At 36.4% G+C, this 15,290-nt stretch overlaps 1 protein-coding gene across 3 annotated transcripts in view; it reads left to right on the forward strand.

Annotated features, from left to right (window-relative positions):
* The window catches only part of PDE5A (phosphodiesterase 5A), a 151,336-nt gene that overhangs the window by 82,751 nt on the left and 53,295 nt on the right, over positions 1-15,290 (forward strand). For all 3 annotated transcript variants that reach the window (XM_058666909.1, XM_058666911.1, XM_058666910.1), the window contains exons 8-10: positions 3,762-3,870; positions 4,827-4,914; positions 14,169-14,344. In XM_058666909.1, the coding sequence (XP_058522892.1) occupies positions 3,762-3,870; positions 4,827-4,914; positions 14,169-14,344 (373 nt within the window). The remainder of the gene's footprint in view (positions 1-3,761; positions 3,871-4,826; positions 4,915-14,168; positions 14,345-15,290) is intronic.

Raw genomic sequence — 15,290 nt, forward strand, 5'->3', positions numbered from 1 at the left:
CACATTAAAATAAATAACTAACTGAATATTTATTTGAGGTGCAGAGTGACAGAGGGTGAGTTGGGGGATGGAGAAGACTTCTGTCTGCTGGTTCACTCCCCAAACAGCTTCAACAGCCAGGTCTGGGTGGCTGAAGCTGGGAGGTGAGAATCCCATTCTGGCATTACAGTTTGGGCCATTATTCACTGCGTTCACAGACACATTAGCAGGGAACGGTGTAGGAAGCAGAGCAGCTGGGATGCAAACCAGCACTCCCATATGGGATGCTGGTGTCACAAACAGTGGCTGAACTCACTGTACCGCAGAATCAGTAGGCCTTCCCATACCCTCCTCCCCGTAAAAAACCATTTCGAAACAATCCTGAAGTAAAGTTTTTTTGTAAATAATCCATAAATCAATATGAATACTTTAAAAACTCATTTTAATTCATTGATTCACTAATTTTATAGGAATAGCAGTTATTTGAAGTTAAAAGCTTTATGTCAGCGAATTACTTCAAAGTTATTTTTTATTCTAATGGGTCAGTAAAAGATTTTTTAATCTTATACATTTTTAAATTTATTTTAAAACTTAGATGTCAGGCCTAATCTCACCAAAAACTAAACTATGCTCTTCAGTAACTCCAACGTTTTGAACAAAGTCCTCTGTTCTAGCCTCTACCCTCGCAATTAGTGCAGCTCAAACATTTTCATTCTGCACTGAATTAGATTGGAAGCTCTTTCTGGGAGTTGCTGATCCATATACGTGTGTCTAATGGAACAGATGTTCCATCTGTGTTTGCTGAGTATAGAACTAAGAATTTATTAAAATCCCTTATGGAATAATAAAGAGACATGAAATCCTGGAACTTTAATAAATTTGGTATACACTTTTCACTAAGGTAACCTAAGGAAAAATTTAAGATTATAAAAAGAATTATACAAAGATTATATAAACTTTTAAAAATTATAAGGATTATATAAAAATTATAGAAAGTTTAAAAGATTATAGAGAGAATTAGCAAGCTGTTGATTTATATGTACTTGTAGTGTTTCCATTCTCTGGTCAACTCTTGGGAGTCTGAATTTTTGACCTCTTATAATTTGCTTTACCATTTAGAGTTTCTGCTGGCTCTTGCTGTTGACATAATGGTGATGGTAATTATTATTGTTTCTTTAAAGATTGGTGTGAGACTACTTCTCCTGTGGAATTTTTATTTCTCACCATTATTGTAGATTTTTCTTATTTACTTTTCTGGAGCCTATTGCTGTTCATAAAATATCTACAGTTTTAGACATCCTTTTAATGTTTCTTTGGGTGTCACCCAGACAGTATGGATGGAGTAGGGCCCCAAGAAAATATGATGACATCTTCTGTGTATGATAATTTGCATGCCTTCACAGATTATCAGTTTAGTTCAAAAGTAATAATCTAAACTTTATTAATCCTATGTTAGTTTCTATCGTTTCCTTTTTATTCTTTTTAATTGATATGTACTGAAGAAGTGGTCAGTGCCTAGCTTGATGAAACTGCATTTTAGTTTCAATGTACAGCAAAGGATTAAAAAACAAACAAAACAAAGCAACCCGTCTTGGCCAGGAGTGAGCCCTTAGACTGCAGGAGTCTTTGAAGAACCACTAGCATTTGAGAATGCTGAATGACACTACTGTGCCAAGGAGCAGCTTGTGCAAGTTGGGTGCAAAGAGCAAAAAACAGACAGAGTTAATTTGGGGCTTTGAGAATTCAGAATGAATGAACATTGTGCCTGAGGCATTTGTTTTTAAATATCTCCTGTTAGTAGGCCTTTCTATTTCTTCAGTTAGAGATACTACAATTGAACAACCATGTCTTATTTGTGGAAGTCCTTTTCTATAACCTGATTGATGATGTTGAAAGTGTTATTCTGTTTTCAGAAGTCATGTACCTAAAAGTAACTGTTTTTGAATAGTTCGTATGCACAAGAACTGTATGTGGAGACTTAAAATTTTTAAAAGATTTATATTTATTTGAAAGAGTGATGGAGGGAGAAGAAGATCTGCTTTGACAACTTCATCACCATCACTGAAGAACATATGGAGCTGCCTAATGGCAAAATATTTACATTCTGTTTCCCCTCCCTGGATTGGCACTAAATCATCTGACATCAGATTAGTCTTTTAGGTTCATCCCATTAGAAAGAGACTGAAAAAGTTTGGTTTAAAAATATTGTATAGTCATATAATTTTTTTGGCAGGAGATAAAATTTTTACTTTTAAAAGTGTCATAAAGAACTTCAAAGCAGAAAAAAAGGAAGTAGCTGAATGAAAAAAAAAATATGCTTAAGAAAGAGGAGACCAGAAAAAAAGGGGAAAAAGAAAATGGTTCAAGTAGAGAGAAGAGTGTGTTAACATTCTTCAAGGCCTACATGGTTTTTACTTTCCTGTGTTAGAATGTTTTATTAGGATAACGACCAAAAAAAAAATACTTGAGGAAGCAAGATGCATGCTCACTTTAGTCATCCTATAAATTTAAAAAAATAAGTAAGTAAATCATGGATGACAAACTATGTAAATCTTACACTGAATGAGACCAACAATCAACATGACTGTTTATGGTGATACATAAAGGTAGAGCATCCTTTATCCAAAATTCTTGGGAGCAGAAGCATCAGATTTCAGAATATTTGCTTATACATAATGATATGTCTGAGGCATGGGACTCAGATATAAACAAGAAATCCATTTTTGTTTCACATATGCCTTATGTGCATAACCTGAAGGAATACTTACAATGTACCTGCATTTTAATTGTGACTTAATCAATGTCAGCTGTAGAATTTTTCTCATTCAGTGTTTTTTTTGTTTGTTTGTTTTTGGTTTTTTTTTCCTCTAGATGAGTTCTTTTTATTATTATTATTATTTAACTTCATTAATTACATTGTATTATGTGACACAGTTACATAGATACTTGGGTTCTCCCACCCCTCCCCAAACCCTCCCACCATGGTGGATTCCTCCACCTTGTTGCATAACCACAGCTCAAGTTCAGTTGAGATTCCCCCACTGCAAGCATACACCAAACATAGAGTCCAGCATCTTATTGTCCAGTCAAGTTCAACGGCTTCTTAGGTATACCCTCTCTGGTCTGATCATTCAGTGTTTTAAAGCTTTCATATTTTGCAGTGTTTTAGATTTCTGACTTTCAGATTAGGGATGTACAGCCTTAAAACATACTGTAAATTTGTTTTAGGTAATTAAATAATGGTGGAGTTTTGTCTTTTTAAAATATTTGTAGGTGCTTGTAGCCTAGTGGTGAAGGTCCTCACCTCACGCACCGGGATCCCAGATGGGCATCAGTTCATATCCTGGTGGCCCCGCTTCCCATCCAACTCCCTGCCTGTGGCCTGGGAAAGCAGTTGAGGGTGGCCCAAAGCCTTGGGACCTTGCACCCATATGGGAGACCCAGAAGAGTCTCCTGGCTCCTGGTTTCAGATCAGCTCAGCTCTAGCCCTTGCAGCTGCTTGGGGAGTGAACCAGTGGATGCAAGATCTTTCTCTCTGTGTCTCTTTCTCTCTGTATATCTGCCTTTCTAATAAAAATGAATACATCTTTTTTAAAAAAATATTTGTAGGTGCTACTAGAGTTATAAACCATTAAGCAAATTGACAGGCTGCATGTTCCAATTAACATAATAGATTTTGCCCTTTCATCTAAGACTGTTGTGTTTCTCTTTTATCATTTATTCACTGTTTATATTTTCTTTTTTTATGCCACTGAAGGAACTGATATCTGTTATTTTCACAGGGAACGTGATGCAAACAAAATCAATTACATGTACGCTCAATATGTCAAAAATACTATGGAACCACTTAATATCCCAGATGTCAGTAAAGATAAAAGATTCCCTTGGACAGTAAGTAACCCAGTTTCAGATGTGAGGCTAAAAGACTGTTGTCCCCTCACTGGATACCTCTGTAGGTGCTGTCAGCTGAAGGACAGTCCTCAAATGAATTGACTGAGAAGTAATCCATACTTTCCTTGATCTGATAAAATACAATAAAACATCTTTCAAAACTTTATTGAGTGCTCTATGTAGGTGTTTTTCTCTGTACTGGTTGCAGGTTTCAAAAATGTGTAGAAATGAATTATATACTCATTCAATTTCTAGATAACTTATTGCCTACATAATAATGTCAGTGATATTTCTTAGCTGGCATTGCTGGTGTTCCTCATTTTATCCACATAAATTTAATTGCATGAGACTTGAACATATGTAGTTGGTAATCTATCATAGTGGGTTGCTCCACAGAAAAAATGAGGAACATTTTTCTTTGACAGCAAAGCCATGAAAATCATTTCTTGGATGCCTGAAACTTTGCAGTCTGGCATTTTCTTACAGTTGTGTCAGAAAAGCAGCTGCTGTAATTTTGTTATTTGCAAATCTGGGAGAGCCTTTTCGAACTTTTATATTATGAGCCATAGAAACACTGGTATCTAAAGAAGAATTATTGCAACATGGTGTTCTGGGTAGCAGGATGTATTTGAATTGTGCACCTCCACGAATTCATTTGAGATATCTGTTCTGCCAGTATACTATACAGGAATATTTTACTGAAAATTATTTGGGAAATTCTCATGTGGAAACACTATAAATCCTGGCTATTATTAAATAAAGATTGATGGGGTTACATTGCATTTATGTGAGCTTCATTATAGCATATATTTTTCCTGTGCTATAGCCTTTCTCCAGCTAATAAAATGGGATTCTGTTATTGGGCCGACAAATGCCATATGGTTCATATGGCCTGTAATGGACAAATCAATCTTGTTTTTATTCATTTTAACTGTTCTGTTTTTGTTTTTGTTTAGAGTGAAAGCACAGGAAATGTAAACCAGCAGTGCATTAGAAGTTTGCTTTGTACACCTATAAAAAATGGAAAGAAGAATAAAGTCATAGGTAAAGGGCTTTCTGTTAATCTCTGTGCTGCACTTCTGCTTTAAATGCATTCCCTGCTACTTCTTTTTTTCAAGCACAAACTTAAAGAATGAAATGTTGAAAAAAATAGAAAGTGAGAAAATTTGTAAATAATTTTATATTAGTGTCAACAAATGTTTGTTAAGTCTTGTTAACAACTATGTCTTTGTAATTATAATCTTGTTTAGAAGTATATCTCAGCTTAGAATGGCATTGTGTTGAAAATTAATAGAGTAAATGGGAAACATCAAACTGATAATGTGTAATGTTTTAGAATCTTACTTCCTGCTTTTCAGGGTTTTTTTTTTAATGTAATTTGGAATGTAGGTTGCATTGATTTATTCATTCAGGAAACATTTATTGGAAGCATCTTTGTTCAGGGCATTTAGGATAAATCAGTGAACACAGCAGAAACCCTTCCTGCAGGAGCTTATTGTCTCATCTGAAGGTTGTGAAAATGCTCTTCTTCAGGAATAGTGGAAGAACACATTATCCCAAAGATGGACTGGACAAATTTTAACATTTCTGCTATTATTAACATTTTCTTACATTGCATTTACATTTAAAATGTGGCAGAAAATTGGCATTATATATGTCAACCATCTGCAACTGACATAGTAAAACTCATATGAACTATTATCATTGTCCCAAAAACCTGAAAATAAAAAGAAATATAGAACTTTAACGTTGAGTAGCTAAAGGAAGTAGTAGTTATAAATGTAAATTTGCCTTATGTCTGAACTATTTCAGGTCACAAGATTTGACAGTAACCTTATTTATGTTAAATATCAGAATGAGAGAGCAGGAGGGATTATTAATGAAGCAGGGAGCAAAAGGTAGCTATTTGAAGCATCTATCTAAGTTCTGTCCAGAGGTAAAGGAACATTTGTCCCTTAAGGCGGAAATGGTTACAGAGTTGTGTCGGTATGTTCTGCGGATTCTGGCCATGTGACACGCCACAACTGAGGTGGAGATGAAGAGTCCAGCAGGATGTAGCCAGCAGCTTCTCAACACTTCCAGTCCCTTGCTAATGTTAATATGCATCCCAGTGTGAGATGGAGACCTCGGCTTACTGCCATTAAACATTCCGTGACACTGACTTCCCTTGCTCGGATTCCAGGCCTACCCATCTGCACTTCCATTGTTCTGATTATTTTTCTTTCCAATGTAGATTAGCTCATAAGAAGTGAATGCATTATTCATGTCATCTCAAATACATTATGTTTGGACAGTTGCTTCCCTCTGTAAATTAGCAAAGTGGACTTGAAGCAATGGGTTGCAGCTGCAGGTACACAGACTCTTGTTCGTGCAACAAATCTATTTCTCGTGCATTAATAAATATTCTGGCTTTATAAATCAGTGTTGTCAAATTAGGAACTGTGACTTCATATGAGAGTGGAGGGGAAGAAGTATGTCCCCAGTTTGTCATCTAGACTCTAAATCAGCAAGGCTGAAGTTCAAATCCTGAACCTAAGGAATTGCACACAAAAGCGACTTAGGAGGCAGCATGCCAACTCCCAGCTGGGTTCTTTGGTTAACTGTACTCTTCTATCATTCTCAGAGCAAAAGAACAGAGGCTTATGAATATGTAGACTCTCTTTTGAAGATCACTAATAAGATACCTAACAAAGCCTTCGAAGAAAGCTGCAGAGCCTGCCTTACAATATGATACCAAGCAAATGATACATTCTAAAATCCTGGGCAGATTAAGGAGGGAAATTGCATTTTTAAAATGTTATTTTTTAAATGATTTTCATGTAAGTTTAAAGATTTACTATAAAGCTGCCTATGACCTATAAAAATGGCAAGTTAAAATCCAGGAGGGGTACTATACTTACCAGTACATTGTCATAAGAAGGAAGACAAAATAGCAGCTCCTCGGACAGTAAGCCCTATCTTCATTTTCCCTCCGCGGTCGTCTCTGGGAACAGGTTTGGCTGGCAGAAGCGATGGTCAGAAGCTTTTCTTGCCATGTACAGATGGAGAGAGCCGTGTAGGGGAGGTGCAAATAGCACCTGACTAGGAAGGGGACTCCCAGTGTATTTGCTCTTGGTGTAAATAATTAGAGTGCATCCCGTACCTCTGGGTAGATGAACCCAGGAACCTTCCAGAACTGTTCAGTTCACATGCTCTGGTTTTGTTGCTGTTTCAGGTAAGTGAACAACAAAATTGAAAGACAGCCTTTGCAGTTGTCAGACTTGTCTTGGCATCTGTTTTGTGTCACCTAACCTGATAACTGAACCAAAAGCACATAGGTATTTTTTGGAGAGGAAAAATTCCCAGTGAGTAGAAAGAGAAGAAAAGTCATGATTTACACAGAGATGTTGCAGCAGGGGGAGGCTGTTCAAGTTGAGCTCGGTTAGGACAGAGAAAACTTGCAGCATTCCCTGCTGTTGTTGAAGTGATAACACTGAGAATCTGAGCTCTGGACCATACTTACTTACCCATATTTGCAGCATGGACAATATCCCAGTTTTAAGTCATTTGTCTTGCAAGTCACAGACCAGATTCCAAGCTCAGGTGATTCTAACAGAGAAGCCTTATAGAGTCATATACAGGACAGGCAGACTTGTCTGGTTTTTTGTCATTTTCTTCAGTCCTCCTCGTTTTTTTTTCCCTTTTACTGACATGTAGATGAAATTATAGCCATTAGATCAGTACAGTACTGTTGTAGCATTCCATTTATTCCCTGAGGTATTGTTTCATATCATCAAATGTTTGCTTAGAGCTCTGGCTGGCACAGAGTTTCTACCACTTGGCTTCCAACACTGTAAAGAATATTTTTTCTGCTCAAGACTTATTTTACCCTATTGTTTCCCCTATTTATCATGTAAAATATGCCCTTTTGTTTTTCTCCATCATATTTACCATAAATTCTGATGCCTTTTTTGAAGAAATTAGTCTATTACCATCCAGAAAAATGCTTGAAACATCTCCACTTTGAAGAGCTTGTATTTCAATCTCCTTGATTGTAAAAACAAGCAAACAGAAAAATACATGATAAAAATTACAGCACTGTACTGTGCATTGTTTCAGAGAGATACAATATGCATTTGTTATTGAATATATGCTATAAACTGGAATATATATATATATAATATACACACACACACACAGACTGAGACTGAATATATATTTCAACATTGTTTCTTATTTCCACAGTGAATTTTGTCAGTCTCTCACATAACTGACTACATCTCGGTCACCACTGGCGTGCAAAACTATGCTGTAAGCAAAATATGTGGAATTATTGCTTACTGACATACCTGTCTTGCTTTCTGTAAGCACACACTGTGATGTTCACACAACATGGAATTGCTTGATGATACATTTCTCAGGGAGTGTCCTCATGATCAAATTACACATATCTGTATTTTCACACTTGTTCTGTTAGCAGTTTTAAACTGGCCACACACCTGCAGCATGCTAATAATCAGCATAATTTAAATGCAAAAACCAAAACTATTAAAAATATAAGTAGAAATAGAATAGTGGTCATAGTAGAGCTTTCGTTTATCTCTCACAGAATGATAAAGTACAAGAAAAAATAAGGAAACACTAGAATTTAACAATTAAATGCATTTAAAAGATTTCTTTTATATTGAAATAACATTTGAAATATATTCAAAATTATTTTTCTTTTCTATTTGAAATACGAAGTTTGAAAAAATACAAATTTTCATAAAATATATATCTGAAATTAATAAATAGTAATGATATACATAGAAGTTGCTTGTATACATCACAATGCACAAAAACTGGAAATATGCAATAAAAAAATATGTTGGATGGAAAAAATCAGACACTGAAGTATTCTCCTAATGAGAAAAATTAAAAGTTAAAATTCAGTTGTACCCTTTTATACAAATAATTGGTTGTGTCAATTTAACATTATAAAATCAAGGCATGTGGCCAAAGCTATACTCAGAGGAAAATATATAGCCTAAATATTTTATTATTATTTTAAAATGACTTTTTAAAAAATATTTATTTATATATTTGAAAAACACAAAGGCTGAGAGAGAGAAAGCTGTATCATCTAATTTATTTGCAAATGGCCACATCAGCCAAGGCTGGGTCAGGCAATAGCCAGGAGCCAGAGACTCCATCCTGTAGTCCCACATGAGTGGCAGCATCCCATGCAAGAGCCATCTTCTGCAATCCCAAGTTTATCAACAAGAAGCTGGAGGGGAAACGGAGTAGTGGGGACAGGAATCAATACACTCATGTAAGATGCTGGCATTTCAAACAATAATTTAACCTGCATACCTCAATAACATTTATTTTAACTGAGCATTCAGAGAACTTCAAAAAACAAGACTTTTGTCTTTCTCGTCATCTATTCAGAAGGCATTTTAAGTTTTTCATGGGAGCAATTGGAAAAGTTATTGTAAATTTTGTGGGTTTTTTTTTAACTATTGGCCCCACAGAAAGCAAAAAATAAAACAAAGGCAAAACCTAATTTTAAAAATTCTAATAAAAGCTATCAGATAAGAAAATGCAATAAGGTGAGACACAGAAAGAGACAGCAAAATTAAATGAGTTCACATGAAATAATTATTTAAATGGAAAGCCCTAATAGGATCATGTAAAAGTATCTATCTAAAAAAGTGTTTTTAACTAGTATCTTGTTGTGAAATAACTTTAATATGTACTGAGACAAATTTGTTAGGGTGAAAAAATGGAAATAAATCTTATTTAACATGTAAACAAGGAACAAACTTAGCCAGAAATAGGCACCATATATAAAAGAAAAGCTCATATCCAGAAGTGAAGACACAGTACAACATGCATCTCTGCTTCCAAACAAAAGATGGACTTCCAATGAAAGTTGGGATATATATCTAGACAATGGGATATATAGTTGGATATATCTAGACAATAGGATGATAGACTGTCTACATTGTACCAGAATTGTTGGGGCACACTTAAATAGCAGACTGATGAAATTGTAACTCCTTAAGAAGAGTGTGACATTATGAGAAAAATCAATTGGGGGCAGAAAGGGGGGGAGGAATCCCAGACTATACAAAATTGTATGATAAATTTCAAAAATAAAAAATTTTTAATTAATTAAAATTCTAACTAAAAAGTCCTTAACACCTGAGATGCTTTCTGAATGATTTGCTTCTGTTTTCTAACTTATCAACTCTCCCCAGAGCAGATTTTTATCAATTTAGTACATACATGCCCTTGTCCAACTTAAAGGAAGGCTCAGAAGTTTTCTCAATCAACATTTGTAAAAACATTATAAAAAAGAATTATCACCATAGTTACAGAATTGCCTGATCAGGAATTAAAATAGTATCATAAGATGGCATTTCAGCAAATCAGAGAATTGTAACAATTGACGTATAAAGATAACTGGCAAAGGACAGGATACATGATTAGGGTGGGTTTTACAAATTAATAAGTGAGCATGCTTATTTTGGAATCAGTATTGTGTGACTGAGAATCTAGAAGACCACAAGCGAGGTAAGAGTTGGCCCCTTTTCTGCTGAAAAGCCAGATTAGTAACACCCGCACCTGCAGTAGTGTGTGATATTAGACTCTGTTTGATAATTTTCAGAGGTGACTTCAATATCATGTTCAAGTGAAATAACATCTATATAAAAGAAATCTGTGAGCTTTCAATATTATATTAAACCTTTAAGTTACCATCCAACTTTATTGCTTGGTTTTCCCCATTATGCCTGCACTTACTGAATTTTGCTGAATGGCTTTCTTATATTTTTGGTTCTATATTAACTAGCTTTTATGTGTAAATGAATCTGATTTCCTATGACTTACTAGCAGGCATTGCATCTCAAATTCCCAGTTTCCATTACGTTATACTTTATATCCACTCTTCTACATAATTAATGACAGTTGTGAAAACTATCTGCAAATGTGACCAAGTTTTCTCTCACGACAACCTTCATTTGAATGAACATTCATCATAGCCTTTTTAAAAATTTAGATATTTTTGTTTGATAAAATTAAATTTTCTATAGGGTATGAAGAGATCAATGGGATTACAGTGAGAACTATATCAGAGTGGCTGCCCATTCTGCCTTCCAAGGAGAGCTCAATCAATGACTCATGAATGATTTGTCTTTGGGATCTATTCCCTTGCCCCGAATCTGAATAATTCTGTCTGTATGGCAACACAGACACGTATTAACTGCTCTGTTCTGAGCTGTGGCTGTTATAGCAGACTCTTACAATTTATATACTTGACATTCCATTTAAATGAGGTGGAAGCAATCCCAGAGGTATCACTTGGTACCTCTGACAGTCTTCACAGGGTTAAACTGCTAAGTGCAACAGTTACTTAGCTAAGCCATAAGCCTAGCTGACTCCCTTGCCCACTCCTCCTTGTTATGATTCCCTTGCTGTACATGTAGGAATTCCCATGAAGTAGTAAAGAAAAGCTTTGTTTATGCAAGTTGGCCATCAGGTAGGAGAAGAATTTAGTAAAAGTGAAAAGGCAGTTCCACTGTGATGTGAGTGTTAAGGGCATGAAACACACTGACTCTCAAGAAAATGTGATCTGGGACACAGCCAGAAGCCTATATAAACAGTTCCATATTTATAATCTGGCGATTCACAAAGACCGGAGGAACATAACCCATGTGTTTTTACTGTACATTGGGACATGCACTTTAAAAATAAGTGTTGACTTGCATTTAGTACATAATTTTTACTTACCATGTCCAAATTCATTATAAAACATGTTTCAGCATTTTCTTTGGTAATGGGTTAAGAGAAGTCATCACTGTAATACTAATGATGGTAGATAACACATAGAAGCCTTTTCTGTTGAAAGTAGACCTTTAAAAGGAACAAAAAGAACACAGTTTTTGTCATGTAAAAATTAGGCACACACCAATGCTGGGAAAGAGACAATCCATGCATATGAGGAGTACTGTAAACAATTGTGGAACATTTATATCATGAAAAAAGAAAAAAAAACAGGCAGAGATTTCCAATCTTTTTGAAGCAAACTTATCTCTTAATTCCACTTTCCATGAACTTTTTGAAATGTTCTCATGTCATCACAGATTTTACATAATCCTTTTGTGTTCCAGGAAAAATAAAGCCTAATAGACTATAATCTTCATGGGAAAGTTGTTTGGGTGATAGCTACAGTCCTGCATTCTCTAATTAACTGAGCTTTTTTTTTTCCTGCTATTTGCCAGTCATGTTGCTAGCTTATGAAATTGGGCTAAAAAAAAAAAATCTAAGCCCAAAATATTTGCTGCTGAGATGCTGAGAGAAAACTCCATCATGATAACTAGATGATGGTGTTAAAGGCACAGAACAGAGAAGTGCCAACTATACCTGGAAGGCGGGTGGCTTCCAGAGCTCCTCCTGGAGCAGGTGTAGGGATTAGACACTGGTTAGGAGGGCTTTGGGGGAGCCATCCTGCTGTGGCAAAGCTCAGGGGGAGGTGTTTGGGCAGACAACATGCAAAGAGAACAGCCAGAAGTGATCTGCCAGCTGAGTGTGGTGAAGAGACCTTTAACACCTCGGTGGAATTGAGGGGGCAAAAATGAGCAGAAGTTTGGATTTCAGATCCATATGTGGTAGCTGATAGGCTTTGAATGAACACAACACTTTTGTAAAATAAGATCAGTGGAGTCGATGCTGTGGTGTAGTCTGTAAAACCACTATCTGCAATGCCAGCATTTCATTCAGAGGCCAGTTCAAGTCCCAATTATTCCACGTCTGATGGAGCTCCCCATTAATGTATCTGAAAAAGCAGGAGAGGGTAGTCTGACGCCATGGGCCCCTACACCCACATGGGAGACTTGGAGGAAACTCCTGGAGCTGATTTTCATTCAGGCCCAACTCCTGCTATTCCAACCATCTGAGGAGTACGCCTGTGGAAAGGTTTACTCTAAATAAATCAATCAATTCTCTGTCTGTCTGTCTCTCTCTCTCTATTCCCATCCCCTTCTCTGTTTCTCCCCCACTTCCTTGCTGTAGGTTCTGCCTTTCAAACAAATAAATCTTTTTTTAAAAAATAGGGATAAGGGCCTGGTGTGGTAGCCCAGTGGCTAAAGTCCTCACTTTGCATGCACTGGGATCCCATATGGGCACTGGTTTGTGTCCCAGCTGTTCCACTTCCCATCCAGCTCCCTGCTTGTGGCCTGGGAAAGTAGTCCAGGATGGCCCAAAGCTTTGGGACCCTGCACCCGCTTGGGAGACCCGGAAGAGGCTCCTGGCTTCAGATTGACTCAGCTCCAGCCATTGAAGCCACTTGGGAAGTAAGCCAGTAGAAGGAAGATCCTTCTCTGTTTTTGCTTCTCTCTGTAAATCTAAATTTCCAATAAAAATAATAAATAAATAAATCTTAAAAATAATGGGGTAATCACACCTTACACTATAAATTGTGAGCACTAATGAACATGTGTCTACAGAAGTATTTTGCACAATGCCGGTACCACCAGTGTACCTTTGGTACAAGTCTATTTTATATTTGGAAATAAAATGATAGGGATTTAAAGTGTTTTGTCTAGAGGCGTGCTATTTCACTGCACTCTTGGTGAAACCACCATACTCAGAATCTCACAAAACAATCAATTCACTCACGATGGGTGTGATGTTGCTGGACTCTTCCATTCTTAGGGACTAGAGGTTTGGTTTTCCAAGATAGGTAGGATTTAGGAATTATAATTGTCTTCAAAGATTCTATCTGTTTAAGAGTTCTAAATGAATGGTCATTTTTATTTTCATGCATTGGTTTCATCAAAGTTGTCTGCAAATACAGTTCTCCTGGATATACTAATTACATAATAGAAATTAGAGATTGTGTGAATTGCCTGGCATTTTTTTCATTCTGTTCTGTCCGTGGTTGTGTTTTTCAACTTCTGGTTTCTCAGGAAAGGCAATCTGTGTGACCCAAATTTCTGATGTGTATGTATCAAAATTGTTCTCTTGGCAAGTATACAAAAATCCAATTAGTTTCCAAAGGACAGATTGTCTTTGGGGATTCAGATGATCTAAACTGCATGGCTGAGTCTAGTATTTTATGAACTCAGGCACTTTGCATTTAGGAGCATGTGAACTTGGTTCTCTTGTAACCTATTTTTTACTCTTTTGGCTCACAGTTGTGAGGGTTCATTTGCTCTTCTGGATCTACGAGGCATTCCTAAAGCAAAGTCAGTAGCTAATCTGGGGGTATGGATGTCAAAGTCAATGCAAAATCATGATCACTGAAGTAACATGCCCAATTTCTTCAATTGTTACAGGGGTCTGCCAACTTGTAAATAAGATGGAGGAGAATACTGGTAAGGTTAAGCCTTTCAACCGCAATGATGAACAGTTTCTGGAAGCTTTTGTCATCTTCTGTGGCTTGGGGATACAGAACACACAAATGTATGAGGCGGTGGAGAGAGCCATGGCCAAGCAAATGGTCACATTAGAGGTGAGCTGAAGCTTGCAGGCTCCTCAGTCTGTATCCAGAGTGCCCCGGGAGATCCGAATGTGCTGGAAGCACATGAAGCTGTGGCAGAGGCCTCCAGTGAAGCCAGTTCCTGCCACTGGCTGCAAAACATGTATTTTGCCTAACATGGAGACTTGTTACATTATAGACCAGTTTAAGGGAGTAGATTTTACAGAAAGGATAAATGTTTTTACTTAGGCATTCATTTACTGCTATGAAATATATCTGAATTTTTGCCTATTCTTATCAAATTGATGTCAGTGAAAATCGATGTTTGGGGCATAAAAACTTTTCCTCCTATCCTTGATAAATAAACGTCAGAAAATAGAAAGATACACTTTATCCATCAAGGTTAACTAATAACCAGGATGATTTAAAATTATAAATGAAAATATATTTCAAATATATATATATTTCAGTTTTAATTATATGTATACATGCATGTACATGAAAGCATAGTTTCAACTATATGCATAAAAGTACACTTTGTGTTAATGTATACACATATAATTTTAATCGTTTTTTCTGGTTTTCATTGGTTTTGTATTACAGAAGCACATCAAAGCTAGCTGTGAACTAGCTTAAGGATCCGCTTGTACTCCTCAGCCAGTATTAAGCTATCTATAACCCACATCTCCCGTGTACTCTTTTCTTCCACTGCATTATTTTGAAGCAAATCCCAGACATCATACCCTTGTGTTCAGAATCTCCAGCTATCGCCCCCAGTGAGTTTAGTTGTGCTTTTGTTGAGTGTATGGATGATTAGCTTTCAGTTGGTATAGAAAGTTTTCAGTTTCAGGCTGTTATGTGAAGTTATTCCTGAGGTCACAGCTCACACCTTATAATCATGTTTATGAAACAAGGATGTAGACCCCCCTCAAGTGTTCCAAGGAAAGTAAAACATTTTGATCTAGGAGATATAATATTA

The sequence above is a fragment of the Ochotona princeps genome, chromosome 7, assembly GCF_030435755.1.
Source record: "Ochotona princeps isolate mOchPri1 chromosome 7, mOchPri1.hap1, whole genome shotgun sequence".
NCBI classification, from domain to species: Eukaryota; Metazoa; Chordata; class Mammalia; order Lagomorpha; family Ochotonidae; genus Ochotona; species Ochotona princeps.